Source organism: Copadichromis virginalis, linkage group LG15, assembly GCF_057382275.1.
Source record: "Copadichromis virginalis isolate Kocher_CV1m ecotype Utaka linkage group LG15, C_Virginalis_male_GT1.1, whole genome shotgun sequence".
In the NCBI taxonomy this organism is placed as follows: domain Eukaryota; kingdom Metazoa; phylum Chordata; class Actinopteri; order Cichliformes; family Cichlidae; genus Copadichromis; species Copadichromis virginalis.
Window position 1 is genome coordinate 15,037,858 of NC_140632.1, and position 21,774 is coordinate 15,059,631.

The 21,774-nt window shown below is 42.8% G+C and overlaps 1 protein-coding gene across 7 annotated transcripts in view; it reads right to left on the bottom strand.

Moving 5' to 3' along the window:
- The window catches only part of gphnb (gephyrin b), a 110,530-nt gene extending 98,380 nt beyond the window's left edge, over positions 1 to 12,150 (bottom strand). For 6 of the 7 annotated variants that reach the window (XM_085432132.1, XM_085432131.1, XM_085432130.1 and 3 more), the window contains exon 1: positions 12,021 to 12,135. In XM_085432132.1, coding sequence (XP_085288258.1) covers positions 12,021 to 12,084 — 64 coding nt within the window. In that variant the 5' untranslated portion in view covers positions 12,085 to 12,135. Of the gene's footprint in view, positions 1 to 12,020 lie in introns of all 7 variants that reach the window. The other variant, XM_085432133.1, reaches the window with a different exon arrangement.
- Positions 12,151 to 21,774: the final 9,624 nt, after the last annotated feature.

A 21,774-nucleotide genomic window follows, 5' to 3' on the forward strand; every position in this document is an offset into this window, starting at 1 on the left:
AAGATCTCAGAAGCCCCCCTCTCAGCGCATTACTCCTGTCACTGATGGTGGTCCGGGGGTGGGGGTGGGGGCATTTTGTTACATGGCTCATGCAGCATGTCTTGCATTTTGCCATTAAAGTTATTTAGCTGATAAGTATATTGGAAAATTTTAGAAATGAAATGTTTGCATGAAAAGGGGAACTACCTAAGAGTATCTCCTAGAAGTCTTTCACTCCTTATATTGTTGCTGCACAACGGAAGTGGCTAAAACTTATGCAGCAGCTATGAGATTCGTCTACACTTCCCCTGTTTTGCTTACACTGCAGGTATTGCCAATTTGGGAAAATAATTGCGAGAGGAGATAACATGTCTTCGTTTTCCTGAAGCCTTCATTACTTGCTGTGTTAAGTAGACACATATCTTTGGCCAAACGGAATGTGATCACATTTCAGTAATTCCTGTGCATCTTTATGAGATTGACAGATACGCAAACATACTGTGCAGGCTCGCTTTCATGGATGTCTGACTTGGACAAAATGCTTTCCTGGGTCTTCATATATTCATTATACTAGAGTTCAAGGAGTTGCAGTGTACACATAACTCTACAGCACTCGGCCCATGATTTGCTCTTGGTTAACATCAATTGTCTTAAATCAAAAGTATTTCCAAAAAGTGGATGATGATCAGCTTCTAGCGACAAGTCTTTGCACTCTGCTTTGCTAGACATTTAATTTTTGTTTCCACAGTCTGTTATCTGTTGTATAGCTTACGCTTAATGTAGTCTTACTCATCCAGACTAGGGAACACTTTTGCTTGGCATTTTACGGTTGGCGCGTGCATTTTCTGTATACGTCAGTCATACTCACTTATCTGTGCAAAGCCAAAATTTTCATCAAGATTAAAATTCAATTAATTGTGCAGTCCTAACTTATACCTTTCCATGCCCCAAATTCTAACACTGCTTCTGCACTAAAAATCTGCACTCTCCAAGCCAAAATCAACACTATTTAATTGGTGCCATTTATATATTGTCTCTGATCTTGGTTGTAGTGTGCCTTTGAATGAATTTGTCTGCCATGACATGACATAAAAAAGGCTGATAATAATACAGTTTCTGCTGACGTTACCTACGATCAATAAAAAAAATCCAGGAAATTATCCTCCGGTCTTATCACCAAAATTAACATGCATTGAGCCCCAGAAAATCAGAAAATTAAACCAATATGGTAACAATAGATTCAAGTATTATAACAGACATAGTGATTTGTGTGTGCATCCAACCAGAAAACACCAGCAGTGTATATCAAGCAGGTAGTGGGCAGCTCAGACAGTAACAGACACCAAATATAAGCAAGGTGTTTACTGTGAGGATCTCAGCATAATTGATGTGTCCAGCAGCCGGCATTTTGAGGGACAAATCTGATTTCATCATGATTATGTCAGACATATTTCAAATCTGTACAACACATCTAAATTATATCCAGGTTCTAGCTACAGTATGTTTAGTGTCAGTGGGGGAGGACGCTCTCTGGCTGAAGAACTACTAGATCGCATTAGGAAAAGGAGTTGAGCTGCTATTTAAATTAAAGAAACAGAATATTTACGTCCAGATGAACAGAATCAACTTTTGGAGAATATTTATGGATCTTTTGGGCCAACTGAAATGTTGTATTGCATTGAAGCAGACACCAGGTGAGACAATCCAGAAACCAAAGCATTTGTTTCAAGAAAATGAGGCCCTACCTATAGACTATTAGCATTGTTACCCTAGCCCCTGCTCTCAACAAGGAGCTCCCTGTCTCATCAGCACCCAGTCAGTCTGCAACAAATCTTAGATACAGGCGATCTGACCTTGTCCTCAGAGTAAAACATGGTGGAAGCATATGTTTCAGACGCCTGTTAGATCAGGAATGATAAAGTCGCATGGTGGCATCTCAGCACATGGAGGCCACTGATGCTTTTCCCCTTCGTTCTTTTTCCATCATTGTTTATCTTTTGCTTCCTCCAGCCCTAATTAACAGCTCAAGCCAAGACAGAGGATCCAGCATTAAGAGTAACTCATCAGTTAAAACCACCACTCTATCTTTTATCTCCATCTCTATCTCCATCACTCAGCAGCTTCTCTCCTCGCACAGGTCATCGCAGGAGACGGACCTGAGCAAAGGAGGGGGGCACCCCTTGCTGTCTGTAGACAGCCCAGAAGTGTCCTTCATCTCAAAAGTTTAGCGTTCTTGGAAACATATAAACATATAATACATATAATAAACAATTATTTAACAATAACTTTGCTTCTGATCATTTTAAAGGGCATGGGATATATCTCCTGATGGTAAATGGGTTATTTATTTTACTGTTGTTGTTGTTGTTTTTTTTGTTTTGTTTTTTACAACAATTAACCTTATTTGTTCTCTTGCTCCAAAGGTCAAATTACATTGTTGTCAAAGTGCAAAACTTCTCTTGGAAAAGAAGACAGAAAAAGTAGAGTAATTGCAGTACTTACTCTGTACTTTGATCCAAGCCATTTCAGGTGAAATAGGTGAAAAATATTTAAATATACACAAATTTTTGTACTGAGAACAAAAACCAATAGATCTTAAATTACATAAATGCAGTAGTGACTCTTACACTGCACTGAAGTAAAACAAATGGTAAATAACTTCTTCAAAAGTTCAATAGCAAAAACACTGGGCTCGATTCCTCCATTCTCATTTATGATTTCCCTGCCTTTGACCATGAGAAGCAACAACATAGCATGATGGTGCCACCACATTTTTCTGGAAAAGTCTGCACTAAACAGGAGATGAGGAATGCCTGTCAAGAGTGGCTTTCCTCTAAATACTCCTTCATAAAATTGATGGAGTGCTCCTGAGATGGTTGGATTTTAGGCCAGGTGCTTCTCTTACCTCTGCAGAGGACATCAATCCTGGAACTCAGTGGCCATGAGATTTGTGGTGACCTCCCAGAGAAAAGACACCGGCCTGAGCAAAGGAGTTCAGTCTCGGTTGTGCTCAGTTACTCAGTTTAGCTGGACAGCTGCAGTCCCAGTGGTCCCAAACTTCTTCCTATTGAGGCCACTGAGTGAGCACTCAGATGTTTCGAAGTGGATTTTAGACTTTTGCTCACTGCTACATATTTCATAGACACTCAGAGAGTTCCTTTGACTTCATGGCTTGTTTTTGTCCTGATGTACAGTATAATTGTGGCACCTTATAGAAAGGGGCGTGCCTTTAAAAATTACATTTAATTAATTACGTTTGCCACAGCTGAGCTCCAATCAAGGTCTAGAGTCATCTCAAGGGCAATCATAGGCAATATGCACCTGACTCTCAAGTGTCATGACAATGAGTCTGAATACTTTTGTAAAACAGAGTTTTCAGTTTATTTTTTGTCACTGGTGCAAAAAGTTTGAATTGTTTTTAATTGGTTTAAACGAAATGCGAATACTTACTAAAGCAACTGTATGCAAATGTCTATCATATTGATAATAATAACATAATAATTTCAGTCAAGAGAGCTGGTAATAGCTCATGACCTTATGATGCCTTTTTAGAAATTTGTAGCTAAGAACTAATTGTAATAAATTTTATCAGGTACACCTGTTCACCTGTTCTTTTATGGAAATAGCTAATCAGCCAATCAGGTGGAAGCAGCTCATTGATTTAGGCATGTAGACATGGTCAAGACAACCTGCTGAAGTTCAAACTGAACATCAGACCGGAGTAGAAGGGTGATTTAAGTGACTTTGAATGTGGCATCATCAGAAATAGCTGATCTGTTGGGATTTTCCCACACAACACTCTTCGAGGTTTACCAAACACCTTCTGTAAAGGAGAAAATATCTAGTGAGCGACAGCTCTCAGGGTTGATCGTCGAGTCAGAGGAGAATGGCTTCAAGTTGGTAGGAAGGCAAAGCAACTCAAATAAACACTTGCTGGAACCAAGAGATGAAGATGAGTATTTCTGAATGTGCAACACACTGAACTTTGAAGCAGATGGGCTACAGCAGCAGCAGACCACACTGGGTTGGTCAGCTAAGAACAAGGACCTAAATCATGAGGCTATGATTCACAAAACTGGACAACAGAAGACTGGAGAAATGTTGCCTTGTCTCGATCTCTGTAGTCATATTCAGATGTTAGAGTCAGAATTTGGTATAAAGAACATGAAAGCATGGCGCCATTCAACCTTGTCACAACAATTCAAACTGGTGGTGGTGGCATAATGCTGTTGTTTCTGATCACGTCCCTTTATGCAAACACTGTGATCACCATCTTCGTGATGTCTCCTTCCAGCAGGATAATACATCATGTCACAAAGCTCAAAAAATCTCTATGAGTTCTATGCACTCAAATGGCTCCCACAGTCGGCAGAGCACCTTTGGGATGTGGTGGAACAGGAGAGTGACATGCATGTGTTGGCAAGAAAACATCACACAGATGCCATAGAGATATCCTGTCAGTCAGGATAGTCTTTCCTGTTTATCATCAATCATTTCAAGTTAAGTGGTTCGACTAAAAAGCTCCATTCATCTATGTTCTTAACTGCCTAGGGTCACAGGTGGTGGGATAATACCTATGCCAACCCACACTGCGCAAGAGGAGAGGTACACCATGTACAGGTAGCCAGACTATCACAAAGCTAACAATTCCAAATCCTTCATTCTAAAAATACCAAGCACAAATGTCCTTTTCTTGTCTAAACTGCTTATCGCGTCAAATGAATGACAGACTGTAGCACTGCTTTATGCCTAGAGGGAGTGGGAACCAACCAACTCTCCTACACCTACGCGTTTAGTCTGGGAATGGCTTTCCAGGCAGCTCCGACGGAGCTCTTCTCTGGAGAGTTGACAAGAGCCTACATAAGCGGAGGAGACCCCGCCAATACAGTCTGCCTCTTGTTCTAACTCGCAATTCCAACTGAAGACTATTTAGAGTAAGGGAGAATCATTTCCATGGGCTATGAAAGCAGAGACAGAGAAAGAGAGAAAGCCAGAGAGAGTGAGGGGTGTGTGCAATGGAGAGGAGAGGACAGGAGAGTAGAGGGGAGTCACCCCCCTCCCGGCCCAGCACACCCTGCAATCCCCACTACTAGATGCTGAAAATAATTCCTTTGCAGTGAAGACTTAATTCTCATTCTGTGTTCGTGTCCCTGATCCCGTATTGTCTATTCTGGTCATGTGGTCTGCCTGCCTTACTGCTGTCCGCTGTGACAGCTGTGTGTGTATGTGTATTTGATGCAGAGAGCGAGCGAGTGAGAGAGAGAGAGAGAGAGAGAGAGAGAGAGAGAGAACGAGTGAGAAAAGGGTCAGTCTGTGTATTACCTACTGCTACAGTATGAGCTGCACCCATACAAAAGACAAATCCTTGTCTGACCACATGCAAATAAAGGGCTCAGATAGATGTAGAGTCCAAAGAGGAACCATTAAGGTGCATGCCTGCGTTTTAACAACGGCACCACTTTGCCTTCCATGCCTATGGGATTGTAACATGATGAACATTTCCAGTTTGACAGCCTGCTGGAAGCCTACGCATCAGTGATGATGCAGGCAACAACCACCAAAGTCTAAATAAATACAAAGAAATCCCTCAGATTTGGCTCAGAGATGATCTAAAAATACTGGAATCAGATGAGAAATAAGCAGCAGGAACAAGTATATGCTCATTTTTTTTTCTCCCGATTTAGCGCTTCTGTTCCAAGTGTATCCCTCTCAGACTAGCATATTGTTGAACAGATGCCCACATATCATTGCAAGGGATCACTCCAGTAACAGCTCATAGATGATTCAACCGTACGCAGACACAAAGAGTAGGGTCAAAACAGGAAAAAGGAGGAATAAAATCATGCTAGTGGGTAGACACACGCCTGGGGCTCACTGATTCCCATTCAAACCACGTATCTTTATATCACCAGAGAACCGACTGTTAACATTTATTTTGTGTTTTTGTTATCCTGTCATGATGTCAGCTTTGTCAGGATATTACGTTTGCCTGTCTAAGCGTCAGCGAAGTGGAAAATGGGAAGGAATGATAATAATCTTGTGATGCTAATGGGATCAATGACAGGCTGGTGGCCACGAGGGAGTTAGCAATGACTTTTTTGAGCTTGCTTTGTAGTGTAGTTGTGCATTTTTTGCCATTGCCTATGGATAACTGGCCAAATGAAGAAAACACGACACTACAACAGCTACAATGAGTTTGAGAACATCTTCCAGATTGAAAGATTGTACTGCTGTTAACTGTACAGACAACCAGAAAAGTGTGTAAACAGTTATTTGCTTCTTTCAGTACATAGTGCTGTTATTAAAAAGCAAACAGTTTAACTGAAAAGGATGCAAATTTCGAATTAAATCTGTCTTATATCACATTTTTTTCATATAAAAATAGGCTAAACTACATATCCCATATCACTTATCCATCCAGTACCGCCACGCACTGTCATTTTACATCCTTCCTTAGTGACAATCGGTGTCCATTGTGGATAGGTTGCCAGTCAAACACAGATCACACACCTTTACACCAACGGGCCGATTAGGTTAACCTAACCTTCATCTCATCAGACTGTGGGAGGAAGCCTGAGCACCTGCTGAAAATCCACAGGCTAGAGGAGAACATGCACACTCTACAAGAAGCCAAAACCTTTCTTTAAGATCCTATTTCATTTAACATTTGCAGACAACACTGATCAGTCTCCTGGCTCTTGTTTGTTTAATGCTTGAAGCCATAAGGTAATCCCACAATGGCTTCCCACCAGCAAAAAAAATGTCCATTTGCTTGTTTGCAACAAAGCAACAGCCCCTGGGGGATGAAAAATAAAACCAACACGTATGTGCCAAAAACATTGCAGTTCCTGGAATCGCCACTTGGCTCCAAAACCAAGTCAATCCCCATAGATTCCAATATTAAAATGGCTTTAGAGCATAAAATATGCCTACATGAATAGTTTACAGCCTGGTATAAAAATGGATTTGGTATCTATTGATAAATTCTCCCTTATTTAATGTTAATTTCATTGGGCCGTAAATAAGAAACAGCTTCTGATTGCAGCTGTAGCCGATATCTGTTTGCCGAATGACTGAGCTGAACCTCTCAACCATGTTTGCGGTGTTGTTGTCTTTAGTTCATTTCTACTATTTCATTAGTAACTTAGCATTGCTGCCCTTCACCTCCCCTAATTCAGACATGGAACTGGAACTCTAGGCCATACTGGGAGTGCTGCTGCTGCACTTAATGAAAGATGAATTACAGGGCTTGCAGTTAATTGTAAAAACAGACCATGCAGAACATGTGTTCCTTGTTTTGGTTTGCCAACATTTTTATTTATATGTTATTTAACACTAATTATCAGGTATCTGTGTGATTCAATCCTACAATTTATGGATGCAGTTTGCCAACCTCCCTGTAGCTTGCCAATTAATGCAGCAATAATAATGACCATATTGTCTAAATGCCGTCACTGTTGGCTCTAAAAAAAAAGCCCAAGATGGGAATGGCCACAATGCCAAAAACTGCACTTTGCTTTGTTGAGTCATAAATAGACACTAAGAGGAAATTGCTCCATTATTTGGCACACACCCGTGTTGTTTGGTGACACCCGATAGCATTTTGGTCAAGGTACGCTGGCAAGCTGCTCCACCTCTTGCTGACTTGACTCCTGTTACTCTTGAGAGCCTCTTTAGCACCTAAGTTGTTAAGGTGAGTTTGGGATAAACTCCAGAGATTAAATTACGTGGAAAAGCTGATTAAATAGTTATTATCCCATCTGCAGCCAGACAAGTACACACACAAGAAGGTACACTTACATCTCCGCAATCCCGTGAGCCTGCACACTTGCACACGAGCAAAATACATTAAGGCTGAAGGGAACTAATGCAAAATTTTTGTGGTTGAAATTTTTGGGGCACTGTTCAATAAGCAGGGGAAATACATATATGTTCAAAAAATAATTACTTTACTCTCCTACTTCTTTTCTGTTGTTCTGTCTCATTTTTAGGACAGCATGTTGGGTCTTTAACTCAGCAATAAAATGCAGACTTCATATGATTAAAAAAAAAAAGACCACCATCCTTTCCAAATGAATGCTTCATTCATTCATTCTGATGAGATTCACAGAATTAGTTCTACTTAAGAGAGGAATGGAGAGCGTGATCTAAATGTGGTTGTTTTGGGAAGCTTGCCTGCTGTCAGTTCATGTCTTTCTGATAGACATGTAAGTTTGGAGAGATGCCCACATGTCCCTGAGCCTCTCTGAGTTCTTAAAACCAAGGAAGATAGAAAAAGAGAAAAAAATATATGTGTGGGGTGGGGAGGTAGAGACAAGACCGAGAAAGGGGTACAAGGAGATTGGAGAGGGAAAAACATGTGCTGACTGTCGCACAGTGGAGCTTTCCTGCCTCGGCTCTTCGTCGGAAGCTTGGTGGTTAGGTTGTGTCCAAGTCTCTTTGAGGAAAGGCTAGCGTTAACCCACACACAACATCCACCATCAATGGAGTTTTCAGTGGGCTGCGAATCAAGCCACACATCCAAGAGCATCCGTGGCGTTTGCACGGGGCGCTGCCCTGTAATAATACTGTATGGTCCCACACATACGTGCCAGCTTTGCACAGATTAAAAGCCACTGAATGCCTTTTGCTGCTCTCTCTCTCTCTTTCTCACTCAGTCTCTCTCTTACACACTCTCTCAGTGTGCGTGATCATGGGAGGTATGCATACAGAGGCTATATTTGGGGCTGGGGGGATTTGGAAGCTGTGTTTCCCAGCCAGAGCTTGGTATTACTACACAAAGATGAAGAGCAAAGCGGAGTCACATGCAAATGCACATACTGTGCATGCAAAGGACACACACATACACACACAATTCAGACAAAAACTGGAGCGAACCTGGACCTCAGAAGGCAAGATGTCATAGAATAGTCAAAATTTTTGCCATATTTTTATACAAAGTACATTTTGTAAATGCATAATATACATCATGCCAAGTCAGACCACTAATTTAGCAAGAAATATATGACATGTGAGTGTTTGAATGGAGCACGCAAATGCATATGCAACAAACAAGAACACACTCACAGGAAGTGAGTGCGTAGATGAGTGCTCAGACCCTGAGGCAGGCCCAGGGTGGGAGGCATAGGACAATTAAAATTCACGGTAAAGTGGAAGAAACACAGACAGTTCGAAAGTAGCCACTGAGCAATCATGCATAAAAATACACAACCACACAAGCACTTACATACAGGTAGACGCAAAAAAATAAAACAAGCACACACAAAGGTTGAGCTCAGCGTGAGAAGCTTTCATCCACTCCTAACAAAGCTCATATTTTCAATGTGATATCTTTGACAAGTGACAACATGTTCACCCCAATTATCCAGTTTTCTACCTCCCTCTCCTCACAAATAAACCCCACCTCTTCTTCAAACGTTCAACAAAATACATACATTACCTCCCCCCCCTCTCTCTCTTTCTCTCTAATACACACACACACACACTTGGAGATGCCAGCTCACCTCTCCTGCACTGTGTCCAGGGTCTAAACAGAGATGTCCCCTGGGCTCTGTCACCTGTCTAAAGAGATGTGGGGCTAAGTGATGGAGGAGGATGAGCCAAGGTCTCATCTGCTCCCTGGTGACTGAATGCAGGAGTGGACGGGTGACCTTTGACCCTGGCAGAAAAGGAGATTGAGCAACGCTCCAGACTCCATTAGCATTCTGCTCACACACACGGCCCATACCATAGCAGACTCGGAATGAACACTGTCGATGTAGAAGACTGAGGCTTAGCAACAAGGTTCTGAGCTGTAAGAGAGATTCAGTCAACCTGAATGCTTTGCTTCTTTCTGGCATCACAGCAGGGGAGTTTTTTTTTTTTGCTGTCAAAATACATCATCTCTCAGTAAATTCCCCAAAAGGAGAAAAAAAACCCACCCAAACCAAAACACGCAGAGGTTATTGTAGTAATCCTAGCATGATTAGAGTCTTAAAAGACCAGGGGTCAGGTACAACATGGGAACTTAATGCCATTGTGCACCATTTCCTGCAGGATTTTCCCCTCACGCCTTTGATGCTTTGTTTCACCTGACAGTGCGAGCCTTCCTTTTCCATATGCACACACAAATACATCAAAAAGACAAATAAGCTGTCGGTTGTGTCTCTGTGCGTCTCAACATCAGCATATGTATGCGGGAATTGTCAACACTGCACAGCAAGATCAAACTGGCAATCTGTCAGTTTGCTGGGGATACAGTTGGGGATTTAAGTGACTGATGACACACACAGAAATTAACAGACTCTAATGTGGCGTGGGCCTTAATGTCAGTTTAAAAAAAATGAAAAAGGGATGAGTATCCTTTGACCTCCAGTTGGTGATGAACATAAGCCACCTAACAGCCACCAACATAATCAGAATCCACAAGAAAAGCTTACTTCCAATTTTAATGCCAAATCCTCATCAGCCGATGACTATTTCTCTTTGGAACTCCCCATCATACAGCCCAAAAACGATGATGTAGATAAGAAGAGAAATCAAAGTGGCTTGGGATGCGTTTATCCTCCGCTACATTCCCGGCTGTATCTACCTCATGCAGTATTTACTGTGGTAGGGTCAGTACCGCACTGATTTGTGAGTGACGCTTGGATTTCAGCACCACGGACAGCGCGTTGCCTCTTTCCTCCAGCGCTAGGAGAGGAGGGAGAGGAGGAGGAGGGATGGAGATGGAGACGAGTGGTTGTGGTGGTGGTGTTGTTGTTGGTGATGGAGGGGGTTTCCCTGGCAGATTTCAGCAGAGGGTCTACACAGTCATTCCTCCATCGCTGCAAACCGCCTACTACCTCCTCCGTACTGGATTTCCATACGGAGGAATACCATATGTGTGTGAGAGAGATCACGGCTTTTCATGAAATATTGATCGATCCAGCCTCATGGACACGGAGAGGAAGAGAGAGGGAAAGGGAGGGGGTGAGGGGGGAAGGTTGGAGGGGGGGTGGAGGGGGGGTATTCCTTTGCACAGCCTTTATCATGCTCCCACTACCAGCACCGATATCGTCTCCATCCCTCCCTCCCTCGCTCCATATCACTAAAAAAAGCAAATCTGTTTCATTTACTTTCCGATCATGACCACAACTGCTGATTTTCGCCTCGCCTTATGCTTTACCGATTTGAAACATGACAAAGCAGCAGTCTAACACACACACACGCGCGCGTGACAGATATGGGTAAAATGAAGGCCGGCGGCGACCAGATCCAACACCATCCGCCGTCTCATAGCCTCACATCGCATCTAAACGCAGAACGTTTCCAGTGTTGGTAAGCGAGAGACGCGCCGTCATCGCTCTGCGTTCAGAGGAATGTCGGGATTCACCGGTGTGTTCAGCCCTACCAAACCGAGCCAGAGCTGTTATCATACAGCCCAAACTTCTCGGTCGGCAATGTCATTCACAAAATAACCCCCAGTGAGCCGTCTAACACTCATTTCACTGAATTTCTCACATCAGCCACTGCTCTAAATAGGCCAAAGATGCGCTCATCATCATCACCACCACATCCACCTTCAGCAACTGTCGTGAGCAGCACTTAAAAAAATGCTGTGGTCAGTTGGGTGTCCGTAATGCAACATAGAGGCTGAGCATCTTCAGTATCGACACAACACACGGTCAGCTGTAATTCTCAGCTTTGACAAGCAGATAGGGGCATGAATTATTCAATGCACAAACTGAGCGCTTCTTCTTCTTCAGCATCAGCAGCAGGGAAAACGGCTCGACAAGAAATCTACACACGCCAATGCAGAGCCCACATTTACCACATTAGCACTGGTTGTCATGCATACCGGTAAGAGAGGAGAGAGGGGGGAAAAAACCCCAAGACCCGGCTTTAAATCAGCGTCGCCTTCAAGAGGCTGAAAAAAAAAATCAGCGAGAGACTCAGAGCCGCCGCCGCCGCCAAGCAAAGCCAGCCGACACGTATGAAGAACCGGGCCGGCAGCCGGCGGAAATGAATTCACAGAAACATGAGCGAAAGATGAAACGGGCGGTGGACATTTCTGCGTTTACCTGTCAAGACTCCGACCCGGATTTGGTGGTCGTGGTTCGTTAAAATCATCCCGTCTGACGCCATGTTCAGCAGCGCTGTCGCCCGCACCGAGAACTCACGGCAGGGCCCAGAGCCGATCGCATCGAACTTAGTCGGGAGAGGGAGGGGAGGAGGAGGAAGAGGAGGAGGAGGAAGCTCTGGAGGAGGGCTGGGATACAGCAAAAAATAAATAAATAAATGAATAAATAGACGAGAGGAGTAGAACGCCGAGCGATCATCGGGACACCTACAGATAAGCGGGCAGGATGCGGGGGCCGTTTAAACCGCACACATCACTCTGCTGGCCGCCAGCCACGGTTGTAGTGTGGATCCTAGATTATTTCTTATGGAGACCATTATTTTCTGAGAAGGCTTTTAGGGAGACTGATTAACAGTAGTTACGTCTGCAGACGTCACTCAGTTTATATGTCATGCATCCTTCGGAGCTAGGAAGGCTTCATGGACCCTAAAACGTGATTAATAACAGCATCCTTTCTACGATCTGAAAACCCAATTAAGCCCCTTCCTCCGTCCAGCTCTTCCTTTTTAAGATGCCACCTGCTTTATTAGATTAAAGGGGGGCCCTCAAACAGCAAGGTCAACACTCTAGAGATGTTGCGGCTGTGTCTCAATGCAAAGGCTTAAGAGGAGATCACAGTCTGACCTGTAAAAATGCAACTACATCCCCGGGCAAAAAAGCACCGCCGCTATTTATGGACTGGCCTCATGCTTCCATGGTGTATTATTCTCATTGGGGGGGGGGGGGGGGGGAATCTATCATAATTCATCAGCACAGGTATATGAGCACACTAAAGGAGGAAGAAATGAGACAGCTCCTCTAGGTTTTTTATCAGTGTTGCCATATTCCTGTCCAATGACCCAACCAAGTGCATGGCACAGTTTCCACTCTTTTCTTACTCATCTGTTACACAGCGAAGCATCAGGGGTGCTCTGACAAGGACATGAAACAAGACATTCAAGGGCTTATTGAACGCCTTCCTGATCTTCCCTGGAAGTTTGATGTCCTGTTGTGCACTGTTGCCTTGCACTGCATACCTCAGTTGGATACCAGTTACATAACCTGTCCGAGCTAAATGCTCCCGGTCCTGTTTTTTCTCTCTTTAAATTCACATTTATTAAGGCCATGGAATACATACCACGCATCTTCATGTACTTTTTCTTTAAAAAACAAGAAAACAAAAAAACCCCCAAAAAAAAACAATGCACACAGTCAAAAACCTTACATATACAATATACAAATAAAATGGGTGCAATCATTTTATTATTACTGACAGACAAATTCAAAACTATTTACCCCAAAATGCAAAGCACTGGAAATAGTCTTCTTTGAAATGAATACATCAAAGAGGTGGTACGATTTACAGAAGGGTGATGAGAACCTGAATGAAGCGAGGGTCTGGAGAAGGCCACACCCAAGATTCACAGACAAAACAACGTAGTACACCAACACACAGAGAAAAAAGGGAGGGGAAAAAAGAAAGAGTCAATGCTTTTTTTGACTTTCTTTTAGAAACGCTGAAAAACATGTTCAATTCGATTCAATTCAATGAAATTTTATTTATATAGCGCCACATCACAACAGTAGTTGCCTCTAGGTGCTTTATATTATGAGGTAAAGTGCGATAATACAGATGTCCGGTATTCTTCCCTCCAGCACAGCATCACAAAAGCTTACACATCTGTCAGCTTGTCAATGAGACACCAGTGTTAAATACTTACCAATTGTTAATAGTGAGGATTAGCATGCCCAGATGAACTGCGCATATGTGCACATACAATGCAAACAGACGGTGCCTCTCTCTTTCTCTTGCTCTCTCACACACACATACACAAATATTCGCAGACACACTCTGTGGTCCAGAGCTGGCAAGCTTTCCTGGAAGGCTGGAATTCCCTAGTTGGCATAGAGAGGGAAACTGAGAAAAAAAGATAGTAGAGGAGAGATGTACAGAGGAGGGGAGGGAGGGAGTCATCAGGCTGAAGACATTGGGGACCCCATCTGGTGTAGAGGACTGTGTTTATGTAGTGTGCAAATAAGTATGCTTGTGCACAAGTGCGTGTTATAATGATGGTGTAATTACCTCACTGTCGGTCGAGCTGCTCGCTGTTCATGGCTAGGTGACGGGGAGGCAAGGGCCATCGCTCTCCCCTTTTGCCTCACCATCCATCACAATAAAAAGCGGAGCCTCGGTAGACAGAGAGAGCCGTAAACATATGCATCCTCATCTTTGTGGTGAGCGCAGGGAATCCCCTTGTTTTCCCAAGATAGAAAGAAGAGAAAGGGGTGCAGCCAGAGGACAGCCGCCTGTTCTGGGTGTTTGTGTTTTACAGCATTAGAGGCACTTAAACTCTGTCTTTAGGCTGCTGGGGACTCTGGCAGGGGAATCTCCCACAAAACTACGGAAAGCAAATTTAGCTGTTGTAAATGCAAACACAGCATAAAGAGGATAACCTACTCAACCTCAGAGACAAACAAGGACATATTTCTGCATAAATGCCCTTTGTTATTTTGATTTCATAATTTCCCCAAAGTCTCTGGACTGGTGAAATGGCTGGAAAAAGTAACAGATACTTCCAATGCCATAAAACATGCAGGATGTTGTCACCAAAGAGCCGTAAAGCTTTACTTCCACTCCAATGATCCCAAGCCTGCCCCCATTCCTAAAAAGAAAACAGCAGGCTGAAGTTGTTACATGCATGATAAAGTGTGCAGCTGCAAGTTTTACAGGGTTCCACAAAGTTAAACACCACTTTATGGCGATGTACCTCATCATTTAATATAGGTCAAATATTTCATTTAAAACCAAATGTGTGTTTGATTAGTCAAAGTTCAGTCTTTCTTCTTTTTTTTTCTTTTAAGAAAGACTTAATGGATTTATGTCACTTGCATTTTTTGGAGCAGGCAGTTTGACTCTAACTCCCTGCACCAATCATATGTCGTCTTGGAAATGTTCCCCTGCTCACGGTGGGATGCTGTTCCTTAATTAAAATAAGAGGTGGAAAAAAGTAAACAAGAAAAGGGAAACTTACCTTTGGGCTTTTTTAGCATTATTCCCTGATGCCTTCTGCAGAATACCTGACTAAATGTGGCCTGAGCTGAAAAAGGGGAAGAGAGCGAGGAAGGGAAAAAAAACCCCCAAAACAATTATCCATCTGCGAATGAGCAGCAGACATTTAATTGAGGACTGCTGGGGACAAAACCCTTGTTTAGAGACAGTAATTAGGCAACAACATGGCAAGGAGGTTGGGACGAGTAAGAGGCAGGGTGGTGTACACCTCTGGTCTGCTCCAGTGAAGGGAGAGAAATTAAGGGAGGATTGGAAAATGGGAAGAACAAGAGAGAAAACATGAGAATGAGAGAGATAGATTGGGAGAGAAAGAGAGAGTGAGTGTGTGTTTGTGTGTGTGTTAGGCACCATTCTGATGAGTGCAGGATCTCTGCCTACTCCCACCACCATTACAGCAGCACAGAACATTGCTCCAGGGCTTTGGATTCAAACCCATTACATCTGATACTGGATTTCGCTCTGCACAGAATTAATGCAATGTGGACTCGCCTCCTCTAAAGCTGGCCGGTGTCGCATAGCATCGCTGTGCAAAGAACTGCACCACAAGGAAAAAGAGGACAGGGGAGGAGAGTGAGGGCCTGAAAGTCTGAGAGGGACACTGGAAAGGGAGGCTCGCTGCAGCCGAAGGAGCCTTGTTCATATTTCAGTTTTTATTGTATCTAGGAAAAGAGACGGCTGACTCTAATAACTCACACGATATATGGTACTGTGAACACATGAAGGGGGCCTATGTATATGTTGAACAGAGGCCCTGTGGTCCATTTGCATAATTAACAGACTGGCATTTGAAAAGCAGAATGTCAGCACAAACAACCTTGGACACCAAACTACCCTGGGTCATTTTTTTTCAGCTGTATAATTGGCTCCTAATGCAAAGGAGTTAAGCGTAGAGATTTTCTGCCCTTAAAGCAGAATACTAATAAAAAAAAAACCCAAACAAAACCCAAAACGCTTGTTAATGGGTTCACCGTGTGATAATCAGTCAGCTTGGACTTTTGGAAGTTTAAGGAAGGACCTCTGCTACATGACGGAGTTAATAAATAAATAAAATACCATGTATCTAGAAATCCCGTTTTGTATGCAGAATCCATTTTCAGATTTAACTGAAGCCACTTAAATACAACCATAAAATGTGTTATTCTGTGAAGTATCTCTGGCTAACCCGGCCTTCATTTTGTCTCAGCTACACCGTGTGGAAAGGAAGGTAATACACCCATCCATCTCTATTCGTAGTGACACGCCTGCACTCAAACAAAATCAGTTGTTGGATAAACACAAGTTAATCATGGCACGTATTTCCACGTGATTTAACCAAGTACAATAACCCATTTTTGACCATGTCAAACCAACACATTTGGCATTTGGTGGTTTGATGTAATCACATTACGTTGGATCAACGTAATATACTTACATTGCCTTGAAGTGATTTATTTAAGTATGCAGAGTAAAAGTTCTTTTAATTGATTCGACACAAGTTAAAAACTTCAGGAAAAAGCAATGAAATCTTATTGTTTGAACAACTACTTTGTTAATCAAGGCAGTTACTGCTAGTCTTGCTTAATGACCATGCAGGTTGATGATTTCATAGAGACAAACAACCATTTGCACTTACATTCATGGGTAATTTAGAATCATCATTTAAACTAACTCTAATTACACACAGCAAACCAACCAGATTGTGGATTTGAACCCAGGCCCTTCTTGCTGTGAGGCAACAGCACAACCCATCACACCACAAAGCTGTCAATCCAGGCTTAACAAAACTAGGAAAGCTATGATTACAAGGCTTGATCCAGAATTTTCTGTACGTTTTTGTCCTTGACAGGCTAAACCAGCGGTCCCCAACCTTTTTTGCGCCACGGACCGGTTTATGCCCGACAATATTTTCACAGACCGGCCTTTAAGGTGTCGTGGATAAATACAACAAAATAAAACTAGTACCGGTACCGAAAAAAAGAAGATTTATTCATAACACACGTGAAAAGACCCAGGAAAACCGAGTTAACGACAAAAACGATAACAAAATAACGCTGAAAACCGATAAAAACCCTGAAAACCATACATTTCACACCTGAGCCTCAACTCTCGCGGCCCGGTACCAAACGACTCACGGACCGGTACCGGTCCGAGGAAGTTGGGACCGCTGGGCTAAACCACAATAAATAGCAATAGCATACACGTGGTGTGGGTGTAGCTGCTTGCCTCTTAAAACTTCAGCGATTTTCCTGCAGTTTGACATCTAATGTGATCTTGTGAAGTTCGTGAGTCCAGGCAACTAACCACTCTTACTAGATTGCATCATGTCATCTCAACAACAAATGAAGTTGCTGAATTTCATGCAGATGCTACATGATTTAATTATGTTCACCATAGAAATATGAAATTATTTAGTTCAAATTACAAGTTTGAATCTTGTACATGTAACAATCACCCAATTTCATTTTTTGGAGTGTGATGTAATGTTTGTGTAAGCAACCATACTCTTTGTGGCCAAAAACCTGGCTTTCCAAATCACATCCTGGACACATTTGGTTTGACAGTTACTAGCAGTCTCAAGCAAATTGGGAGTATATAGGACTTTATGTAAAGCAGAACCTCAGACGATACACAACCACTCAGTTTCATTTGGGTTGTGCATTAGGGCAACAATTTTCATTTTCTTTATGTTTAATTGACTAATAGAAGGAAGTTCAAATAGATTTTGCCTTTATGGATATTATTTTATTTTATGCCACAGTCACTGAATCATATTTAGGACCATGCAGAACTGTCTGATTTAAAGTTTAATGTTCATTTGTCACATGTATATTTCAATTAATGCATTGCCCTGACAGTTAATCACACCTATAGGTGGTAGATCAGAAACCTCCATGATTCTAACCGCAATAACTAAAACCATTGACCGCCTGATTTATATTTGTCAGATCTCTCTTTATAGGTCACCTTGGGCAGTATTACACGGCCTTCAGCCAGCGTAGTATTTTCAGTTTGCTCTGAAAAGTCCTCATCTAATCACAAAATGTAGACAATGTTATGGCCTGTGTATTTAGTAAGTTGGGTGGCAGTGCATGACAGGGACTAATTTATGGTATATGCCCTTGTGAGTATCAAAATCACCCCAAGGAGCATGATTCTAATGGCGCTCCACTGAAAATGTCTTTTTGGTCTCTGGGTCTAGAGAAGGTCCAATTCCAATTATCGTGATGTCAGTAAGGTCAGTTTGACAGAGAGGTTCCTGTTTCCTCTCTTTGCAAATTTAAGGTCCATATAAAATTGCAGATACAAAATTAGGGTGTTCAGGACAGGACTTGCAGTGGGGTATCTAAAATTAGTGTTAAAAAGGACACAACCTTGAAAGGGACAGGGGAAAAAATTCAATAATGCTGGATCCATGCCAGCTATGTGGATGAAAGTATTCGGCCACCTACACATTACACCTAGAGGAGGTTCTCAGCCATAGAAACCCATGCTATGAAACTCCCAGCGCGCAATTTTTATTCTAATGTTAATGCCAGAAGAGGTTTGAAATTGCAATTATCAAGCCAGCAGAGTGTTGTTGACTTTTGAAAATGTGAGAGTGAATGGTTGTCTGTTTCTCTGTGGTAGCCCCATGACAGAGGGCAAGTGGTCCAGGGTGTACCCCGCTTCTCACCCTGTGATAGCTGGGATAGGCTCAAGCCTTCCCGCGACCCTGATGGATGAAGGACAAATGAAACGCTCGGGCGGAGACTCCCACATTGGGAGAATGGGTCTGTCTGAGATCTCTGTCCAGAAGATTCCAGTCCTAGGAACAGCTGATATACTGCGCAGGACTCTCAAGATCCCAGGCTTTCAGGAGAGAACCCAAGCTTGAAGGACAAAGACCACCTGCAGGGTGAGTGGGGGATTCTTTTATATGCACATGTAGAAATGTCTGTTTTTTGTCCACTCTGACAAATCAATGGCCTTCTAGTGATTATAATATTTTTTACTTAGCAAAGATTCATGACATGACTACTCAGTAGAAATGCCTATCTGTTGAAGTTTTGTCTTTGACTTGCTTCATAGGTGTTTCAAAGTGAAACGTTTTACCAGCACCATTTTAATGTCAGCCTGAGAAACATTAACCCATAATCAAATCTGAAATAAAAAGTTAAGAGCCATTTTAAGGGCATTTAGGGTTAAGTTCATAGGTGTGCTGTTGATGCTTTTATGTCTTGAGATGCACAGCAATGTTCTGGACACCTGTGGGTGTCTTTTATCATTAAATCTGATGTGCAAGTTGGGAAACGTGAACTGAATAATAAAGAAAAGAGAGGAAAAAAATACCCTCTGGTAACCGTTCTTCCAAGCTGTTCCCTGGAAAGAATTGATTTCTGGGATTTGCCAGATGCCATGCAGCCTTTGGGATGTAATCTCACGTCCATACACACCTATTAACCTCTGCTAGCAGAGAACCTGGAATGACTTTCAAGCTTCAGTGGGCCCGGTGCAGGATAATGACTGTGGTGAGTTCAGGTAATGTGGTTAGCGAGCTGTTGGGGCCAAGTTGTCAACTCCGTGACAGAGTTAAACGTGGGTGTTGTGGTTTGGGGTGGTTTAGAAACTCAGAGGAGGCCAAAGAGGGAGAGAAGCTGGACCTGACAAGGCCTGGGAACAGAGTCAACGGCCTGGGATCAGCGGCATAGCTGGACCGGATTGGACAACTTCCTGCACAGCGCTCTCTCCTCAAGCTCAAGCATCACACATGAATGTAAAGACTCCTGTACGTGTGTCCACATTTATGCACATGTGGGGGACAAAGATGGAAGCATATGTCACCCCAAACGGATGTAAATACCTTTCCCCATAATGTAGATATTCCCTAATCTTCCTCTTGCCCCACACCTCTCATCATCTTTTGCCTCTTTCCTCCTAACATCCCCCTCCCTCTCCCTCTTTTCCAAGTCAAGATGCTTCAGGGAAGGAAGAATTCATGGCAGCCAGAGTTACATGACTTATTACTCATCTCGGCCTTTGGTGGACCTCAGAGCCTCATCCATGCCTGCTGGCAGTACTGCAAAGCTGTGAGCCCAGACTCTCCTTGTTCTGCCAGCTAGCTTGTCAATCAACAAGCTAAGCAGCCAATCTGTTAGGTACCAAAGCAACATAGCAGTTAGCCCTTTCACTGGTCCAGGTACCCCCTCCCCACCTTTCATCCTCCTCCTCAAAGATGACCACCAAAATGGATTCAGCACACTCTCTTCACACAGCTTCTCTCGTCCTGTCTGGCTTGCATGTAGAGTCTTGGCGCTCACCCACAGTGACCTCTGCATGGTCTCCCATTTCACCGCAGGAACCCTGACTCACATCCAAGCCAGTCAAAAAAATGAGGCAGCCATGCAGAAGATGATGCAGAAAGGGAAGGCATGCAAAAAAATTTTTTTAAAGGAAACAATGAAGAGAGGAAGGTGGAGAATTTGTGTTAGTAAAATAGATGTAGGTATGAGAATAATGACAGGAGTATAAGGCGCAATATATTTGAATGGGCAGAAAATAACTTATTATTATCATTATTATTATTATTGATCCTATATTTAGGGTTAAAACTCAGACTGAGGCCTGGAAATCAGTTTAGGAGTAAAAGCGTGGTCACAAACACTAACATTTTGAAGATTGTGCCTATAGTCCACTTGTTTGTGACACAGCAATTAAAAACACGTCTCACATTTGTCAGCTCACAAGTAAAATCTTTACAAATCTGGGTATAATGGTGAAATACAGAGCATCAAACATTTCACACAACATTGAGGAAATGCTACCTTTTTCAATATTTAATCCCAAAAAGGTCCGTTTTCGCAAACAACACGAAACCATTAATATAATCTAGAATTTGAACGAGTATGTGATTTTTTTTTCTCTGAAGTCCAAATCATTTCAAGCTTGTGATTTAACAACTGAGCTGTTTATGATTTGAGGAGACAGGGAAGAGGAAGCATAATTAGAAGCCTCCTCATCTTTGGCTTTCTAAATCCTGAACCCTCCTCTGTCTGGCCCATTTGCGTTGGTGTGTCGTCACAAGGCCAGGGGATTTAAGCTAAGCCATATCAGCGGCTGAAAAGGACTCCTCTCAGAAAATACACTGGCCTGGATGTGGCAAATATTGCTTTAATGCGTTTGCAGGGGCCAGAGATCAACAATGAGGCCAGCTGAGGAAAAACCAGTGAGCTTTGCCTCTGGTAGAGTGCTTCTCAAGGACCCAGGGCACACATGTATTTTAGCACAGACATGCTATGCTGTATATCCTCAACAAGTACATGCTCTATTTAACCTTGAGCCACATCCAAAACAAGAGCAAAGCTGGTTGCTAAGATCCAAAGTGTGGTTATTATAAGCAGCATATTTTAACCTGAATCTATAACATGCACATCCACTTAGTCACCGTGTGAGACCCAGGGGTGGGTTGCGGCATTGCTGCTGATCTGGTCTAGCCTTCCCATGCGATAAAAAACTCTACAGCACACTCTAAGCATACTTGCATTTAACAGTAATGGGTAGTTTTAATGTCATGCAGATATGAATTTTTCAAATACCGTGGGACCAAACAGACAACCAACTACGATAGTTTAAATGAGTCGCACTACTGGCATCTAGCAGTGATAGAGAAGAGAAACAGAGATGATCCTAA